Here is a 7,892-nt window from a genome sequence, read left to right as displayed (position 1 = left end):
GTGCCTTATCTGTGCTAGGGTCCCTTGCCCCACAGGAGCAGGAGCCAAACCACTCATCTCCAGGTCCCAGTGCCTCACACATAAGCAGGCACACAGTGGGAGGAAAGAATAAACAGTGGCTGAGAATCCGATACAGAACCAGCTAGGAGTCAACACCGGCATTCACACACCACATACTCTCTGAGCAACTACTGTGTGTCTGTCTGGCTTTCTAAGCACGGGGCTGCATCGGTGGCCAGACAAAAGTCCCTGTGCTTGTGGAGGGAGGCAGAAAATCGGCACCATAAATAATGAAATGATTATATGGTATGTTAGAAGGTAGTAGGTGCTGTGGGAAAAAGACAGGGTCAGGAGTGCTAGGAGAAGGGGGTTTGGTTAGCTGGGAATTTGGGGGTTGAAGAAAGACTCAAAAGGTGAGGGTGACACAGGAAAGGGTGTAGCCTTAGGACCTGGGTTCTAATCCCACCTCTTTCTGATTGTTAATCCTGGTATTTAATGTCTTCCTTCATTTTAAACTCCTGGCCTGCAGGAACAATACCAATCAATGTGGGAGGCAGTGTTCACTTCTAGGGAACACCAGGGCTGTGGAGTCCAATCTCAGTTTGAATATCACCTATCCTTCAGGCAGTGCAGACCAGAGGGTAAGAGGGAGCACCTTACAGTCAGACTGACAGGGATTCAACCCAGGCTATGGCACTTCCTAGTTCTGTGACCTTGAACAAGTTGCTTTACTTCTCTGTGTCTCAGTTTCATCATCTGTAAAATGGGATGTTATGATGAGGTTTATTATGAATTAATTTATATAACGTACATGTAGTAAGTACTATATAAATGTCCATTTTTAGCATTACCACTTGTATACACTGAGTGTGTGCTGTGTTCCCCTCAAATTCATATGTTGAAACCTAAACCCTGATAATGGTGTTATTTGGAGCTGAGGCTTTGGGAGGTGACGAGGTATGAGGGTGGAGCCCTGGGGAATGGGGTTAGTGCCCTTATGAAAAAGGCCCCGAAAGCTTCCTCTGCTCTTCTGCCAGGTGAAGACGCACTGAAAAGTCTATGAACCAGGAAGAGGGTCCTCACCAGACACCAAATCTGCCAGTGCCTTGCTGCCGGGAGCCGGCTGCGCCTGTGTCTGACATGGCCAAGCACATTGCTATTGCGACAAATTCTGAAGCTCTGACTGAGAAACAGATACTGCTTTATATCTTAGAAGATTTAAATTCCCCTTCCCCCCAGTAGGACGAAGATCTTACACCCCTTCTTTTAGAGATATCACAATAATTCTATTTTATACACTAAAGGCAATTTTAGTCACACTACTAGTTTCTTAGTAAAGATCAAAGTACACACCCTATAAATCTTAAGATCCAGCTTAGCTAATAGTGTTTAGGATAATTGTTGAGTAGACATAGTCACTATAGGTAAAAGGATTAGCCTTAGTCACATAGTCACTATAGGTAAAAAGGATTAAAACACAGTTAAGTTGATCTTTGAGCATAAGAAAAAGTCAAGCTGTACCCTGGAGCATAAGAATTACCAGGAAGTAAAACCCTTGATCTAAAATATGTAAAATAACTTTTTACTGATGAGATAATGGTCAACTGCCCACTATAAAAAGGGGCATGCTGTAGAATAAAGTGAGATACTTCTCTTCTTGAACAAGCGCTCCTGTGTCTCCGCTTACTTTTTCCCCCGCCGACTCCGCCTCCACCTCCACCTGAGGGAACCCCTGGACCCCGCGGAGTGGTCTCCCGCACCTTGCTCATGGAGTTCCCACAGAACTATCAGAAATAAATTTCCATTTGTTTAAGCCACCCAGTCCATGCTAATTTTTGTTATAGCAGCCTGAACAGACTAGGACACCACTTAATAGATGGATGACCCTAGGCAGGTTTCTTAACCTGAGTTTTCATTTCCTCATCTAAAGAAGAGGATTATAATATCTACCTCACAAGGTTAATACAAAGATTAAATGTGATTTTATAAACACATACTCGCTCATGCACGCGTGCAGGCATGCAGACTTGTCAGGCAGTATGCTAAATTATACGTGCTCCTCTCCTATAATCTGTGCTTGAAGCAGGCTGTTATTATTCACACACTACAGACAAGGAAACTGAGGCAGAGGCTGGTTATGTAATTTGCTCCAGGTCACACAGCTGGTCAAGAGGTAGAGTCAAGTTTCAACACTGGTGGCCTGGCTCCAGAGCCATTGTTCCGATCCCTGGGCCAGCCCTCAGTCCTTCTGACACAACAAAGCTGCCTCAAGTGACAGTCCTTTGGTTCAGCTGATACTGTCCAGCCCATCTCCACCCCTCCCCACCCAACACTCTCCCTTTGGCTTCCTCAGCACGATTCTCCCTTAGCTTTTCCACCCACAGGTCCTGCAAGCCTCCATGTGTGCAGCCAGGAGATTCAGAGGTCGAGAGACACACCCAGGCCTTGCCTGCCTCCAGTCTGTGAACTAGGCATGGGCAGCCCCACCATCTTTTAATCTTCACAATCAATGGGAGATAGGTATGGTTAGTTACATTTTGCAGACAAAAAAACCGCTGAGGCTCAGAGAAGTGAGGTGATTAGGTTAGCATCACCCAGCAGGGAGGCAAATGACTCAAACCTGGGACTGACTGGCCCCTAAGTCTTGACTCCTACCTAGGGGACAACATGGGACTCCCCCAGACCCCTGCACATTTATTCCCACCTGGCAGCCATGGGCATCTCTGAAAGATGGAATTCTGGTTGTGTTCCTCCTATGAATTCCCTGTGCTTAACAATAAAGCCCAACTCCTTACCCAGCAGCCACACGGGCCACCTCTCCATCCCTGAGTACTCTAAGGCTTCCTCCAGCCCCCAAGTCTTTGTTCCTGCTGTACCCTCTGCCTGGAGCGATTCCCTCCGGCCTCGCCCCCTGCTTGACTCCTACAAACAATTCAGGTCCCATTAAACACCCCGACCTCAGAGAAGCCCTCCCTGGCTCCAGACACCAGGCAGGCCCCCATTCTGTGTTCTCAGCTCTCTGTGCACTTTTTAAAAATATATAAAAGCAATGCAATTTCCTTTGGTAAAATACATATAAAATATGCCATTTAATCATTGTAAGTGTACAGTTTGGTATACTCACGTTAAGTACATGCCTACTGATGGGAACCATCACCACCATCCATCTCCAGAACTTTCTCATCTTCGCCAGCTGTAACTAAGTACCCATTTAAACTAACTCCCCATTCCCCTCCTCCAACCACCATCCTACTTTCTGTCTCTATGAATTTGGCTACTCTAGGTACCTTCATGTAAGTGGAATCTACAATATTTGTCCTTTTGTGACTGGCTTATTTCATTTAGCATAATGTTCCCAAGGTAACTGTTAACTGTTGGTCTCTGTCACAGACGGTGAGCTCTGGGAGACAGGACCTTACCCCTCATGCTGAAGTCTCCAGAGAACGCTGTCTGGCATGAAGAGGGGGCTCCGCTGCGGATTTGTGGGGTGAATGAATGAATACTCTGGATGTTTCTGGGGCTCTACCTTTCACCCTTTGCTCTCTGTCCGGGTGGCTTGAGCAAACGTGTCCTCATTTGTGAGTGCCAAGCCCCACCTCAGCTCAGATGCGTGCCCTCTATCCTGGGCCCCAGACCCGCTTTGTATCCCGGCTCCTGGGCTTTCCCAGACCCACACATCAGAACCCAAACTCAGCATCTTGCCCCACCTTTCCCAGGTGGGGTTCCTCTAGTGCCTCAGTCACCCAGGCCAGGAGCCCAGATAGCACCCTGGGCTAAGCTCACCTCACCCCCCACAGCCAACCAACTACCATGCCTGGCTGACCAGTCCACCTCCTAATTGTCTATTCCCAACTCTCCCTCCCTATAGCCTCTGCCCTGGTCCTGGCCTTCCCTCCCTCACCTGACCTCAGTGGCCTTAGCCTCCTCTTCTGCTACCTACCTTCCCAGCAGTCAACAGACTTTGTAAAGCATGAGTCAGGCTACATACCACCTCTGCTCAAAGCCCTTCACTGACTCCTCAGGGCCCTCTATAGAGTCCAAACCCTTCTCCTGGTATTCAAGGCTCCTACCACGTGGCCCCTACTGGCTCCCCCAGCATCACCACAGGACCAACCCCGTGTGTTCTGTGCTGGCCACAGAGACCTCCAGGCCTCTCCTTAGTGGACTTTGCATATGCTGTTCCTGGCTGAGAAGACAGGTCAGGAGGAAGCCAGTGCCTCCTCAAAGAAAATTCCCTGACCCCCTGACTCACAGGTGCCTCCTCGATGCCTCAAGAGGGCCCATATATACTCAGTAATGTCCCCAACAGCACGGAGAGCTCCTGGGGCAGGGGCTTGTTTCTCTTATTCATCCCTGTGTTTCCTGCCCCCTGGAACAGGACCTGGCATGTAGGTGCTCAACATTTCATCCCATTCAACAAATATTTTCCCAGTCCATGATTAAAATGGAGGGGATTACACCAGAGGGGGCTTCACAATGTAAACTCAGACCCAGGGCTGCCTTGGGGAGTTGGAAGGACAATGGGTAGGGAGCGGGCACCTGCCCGGGGGTAGCCTGGTCTGGCCTCATTAAGGCTTCCTCCTCCAGGGCAGTCGTGTGGAGGGTTCTCCATGGAGGGGTGGTGTGTCCCAGGGTCAATTCTCTCTGCCCTCTGACCTCAGCTCCCTGTCCACTAAGTGGGTTTGTTCCCGCATGTCTGACAGCCCCCCAGACTCAGAACTGCCACTTTCAGGGGCCCAGGCCAGCTGTGAGCCTCACCTGCATCAGGGTGCGCAGTGACTCCACGTATGACTGCTCTGTGTCCAGCAGGGTCATGGTCACGTGCTTCCGCATGTCCTGGGGAGACAGAAAGCAGAGGGTGAGCAGTGCACATGGGTGCAGAGAGCCTATCCACACCCTATCCCTGGCCTTCAAGGCCTACCTTTCCACCATCTGGGGCTGCTGGCTGTTTCCCCAAGGTACCCTGGACCTCCACTATGCCAGGTCTCTGCTCATGTGCTCCCCCTGCAGGGAGCGCCCTCCCCTGCATCTTCCTGCCTCTCAGAGAGCCCCCTCGCTCCTCCACTGGCCCCCCATGACTGTTGGGGCAGATCTAGAGATCTCCTATTTACTTCTTGGCTCCCCTGCTGGGCTCCCAAAAAGGGCTCAAAAAATCAATAATCTCTCACATTTGCAAAAGAAGATGCCTCCAGGCTCCCCTCCCCCTACTCCAGCTGCCAATTTTGAAAACCCCACTTTCAGGGTCAGCATTTGTGGGGTCAGACTCCACCTAGTTGGGCTTCACATAATCCCTGAGAGTAGAAACTGTCACACCCTGCTACAGATGAAGACAAAGGTGGCCCAGAGAGGTGAAGTCAGCACCAAAGGTCATGCCAAAGGTCACACAGAGGGGTGGGGGCAGGGTTCACACTCTCAGACAAGGCTGGATCCCAGTTCTCTCATTAAAAAAGGTTAACTGGGCCCTACTCTGTGCCAGGCACTGTTCTAAGCATTATATATTATTTCATCCTTTTGACCACCTGGGAGGTAGATGTTATTATTATTCTCCCCATTTTAAGGATGCAGAAATGGAGGCCCAGGCACCAATGCCTCTATCCTGAAGATTTGATGATCTGCATTATAGAGTCCCTAAGAGGTCGCCCAGACTCTGTACCCATACTCACAGGGACAGGTTATGCATCCCTGTCAGGGCAACCCCTATTCTGTGGGAAGATTTTGCTGGAAGCCAGCCTGGGGATGTTTTGTCTGTATTCGACTCTCTGGGACTCACTACTGCCCCTTGCCACCAATTTCTATGCCTCTGGCCCACTCCTCCTCCAGGAAGCCTTCCCAGATGGCACCATCCCAAGAGCTTCTCTTCCCAGGCACAGACTCCTCTCTGGGTCTCCTCTGAGTCCCTGGAGTGGTTCTGAGTAAGGCCCCTAACTGCTCTGGGGCCCAGATCTCTGGGGCTTATTCTCCCTTCTCTACTTTTCCTCTCAGGGACCTCAGCTTGCTCAGAGCATCTGTCTGGACACTGTCTTGGACTCCAGCCATCAAGGCCTGCTGATGTGAATGCACATGAAAATGGCGGGGTAGGTATCCATGTCTGTGGCATCTCTCCAGCCCCCACCCCTGGGAGCCCCTCAGGGTAGGGACTCACCAGTGGAGCTTCCCTGGTCTCTGCTGTGCTGAAGGTCTATGTCTGCTGAGTGGACTCAAGCCCCAGGCCTGTCCAGCCTGCCTGATCCAGCCACCACTCATCCCTCTGCTTGTGGCACGCCCACCTCAGGTCCCCCAACCTCTGACCCAGGTACTCAGTTGTCAGGTCCGTCCCCAAACCTGTCCTATAATGAAGCACACTCAGAAAAGTGGGCTCCTATGCTAGGACTCAGGGGTGGGGATATGTGAATAACACCCCCTCCAGCCCTGTGCTCTGATGGGTGAGAAGATACCAGACCCTGCCTCAGAGCCCCCAGCTCCAGACAGACCATCTATTCTCAGGGCTTCTGAGGCCTTTGAAAAACCAGGGCAGCTTCTAGTAGGAGGTAACATGAGCTGGGCCCACTATAGGATGGAGAGTTTGGGACAGTATCAAGGGTCAGAAGGGCCTCCCAAGGAAAGGCCCAGATACCCAACCCGCCCTTTGTACATGTCAGCACCTCACATGCACTGTGGCCTCATTTCAGCCTCACACTCATAGCTCCATGATACAGGTGTCATCATCCCCCTTCGCAGGTGACGAAGTCCAGTCAGAGAGGTGACATGACTTGCCTAAGGTAACATAGCCAGAGCCAAGTCCTGCAGAGCCAGAATGAGTCTCTTCAGCCACCTCATGCTAAGTCTTAAGGCCCCGGCACCTAGAGTTCATGCCCAGGACTGACCAGCCAGCTATGGGCCATGGGTTTCCCAGCTTGGGCCTTACCAGCTGTGAGACCATGGGTGGTCACCCAACCGCCTGGGTTTCCACATTGTCCTCTACAAAATGGAATTAATAATACCTCCCTCCCAGTACTATGCAAGCAAGGAGCCATGCTGTCCATACATACACACTGGAATGTCCATTCTTCCTCCACCTCAGTGAGGCTGTCTATAGCTATGTCCCTCTCTCTCCCTGCTGGACAGGGAGCTCCCTGAGAGTAGGACCAGGCTGAGCTCAAGCCCTGGGCAGCACAGCCACCCTCCCCTCCCCGACCCACTCCCCTGGCTCAGCCCTGCCAGGCCCAGCAGTGAGGGTCATGGGCACAGAGGCCTCGTGGGGGAGGCAGGGCTGGTGCTGGGCCTAATGGCCCAGAGGCTGGGATAACTCACATGGGGAGGCTGACTCTGCAGCCCGCCTTTGCCAGCCTCCTCCCTGCTTAAAAGCACAGTGGGCTGTCACTCAGCTGTCAGGTAGAGGCACAGAAAACAAGGCCAGTTCCCTGTCACTGCATGAGCACCCTTCCACACGTGCCCAGACACGGGTATGAGTGTATGTGGGGGTGGGGGGCCCAGGGGAAGCAGTGGATGGACAATGCAGCTGTCAACCAGATCAGCAGGCCCACCTGTTCTGGGCGGGACAGCCCTACAGGCCCAGCCTTCCCCCCAGAGCCCCTCACCCCTCAACAGCTCCCTACTCAGACCTTCACTACATGGGGCAATGTAGTGGGAGGGGGAGTTAGGGGCTGAAGAGATATAGCAGGAAGAAAGAAGAGGGCCTCTACTACCAGTATGATTCAGACGTCATGATCCAAAGCCCAAGACCCCAATACATAGCATGAAGACAGAGACACACGTACATAGAGAGAAGCCATAAAGGCCAGACACCCCACAAAGAGACAAAAAATGCAGCCAAGTCGCAAGGGGCTTCAGCCCAGTGTCTTGAGGCAATGGAGAGAGACCCACACAACACAGCCCTCACTGAAGCCAGAGTG

The 7,892-nt window shown here is 51.7% G+C and overlaps 1 protein-coding gene across 1 annotated transcript in view; it reads right to left on the bottom strand.

Moving 5' to 3' along the window:
- ARHGEF17 (Rho guanine nucleotide exchange factor 17) overlaps nt 1–7,892 on the bottom strand; it is a 90,207-nt gene that overhangs the window by 28,395 nt on the left and 53,920 nt on the right. The window contains exon 2 of the mRNA XM_019649324.1: nt 4,759–4,836. Within this exon, the coding sequence (XP_019504869.1) occupies nt 4,759–4,836 (78 nt within the window). The remainder of the gene's footprint in view (nt 1–4,758; nt 4,837–7,892) is intronic.

This window comes from Hipposideros armiger, unplaced genomic scaffold (assembly GCF_001890085.2).
Source record: "Hipposideros armiger isolate ML-2016 unplaced genomic scaffold, ASM189008v1 scaffold_132, whole genome shotgun sequence".
NCBI classification, from domain to species: Eukaryota; Metazoa; Chordata; class Mammalia; order Chiroptera; family Hipposideridae; genus Hipposideros; species Hipposideros armiger.
The sequence above is the reverse complement of the archived record's forward strand: the minus strand, read 5'-3'. Positions and strand labels throughout refer to the sequence as shown.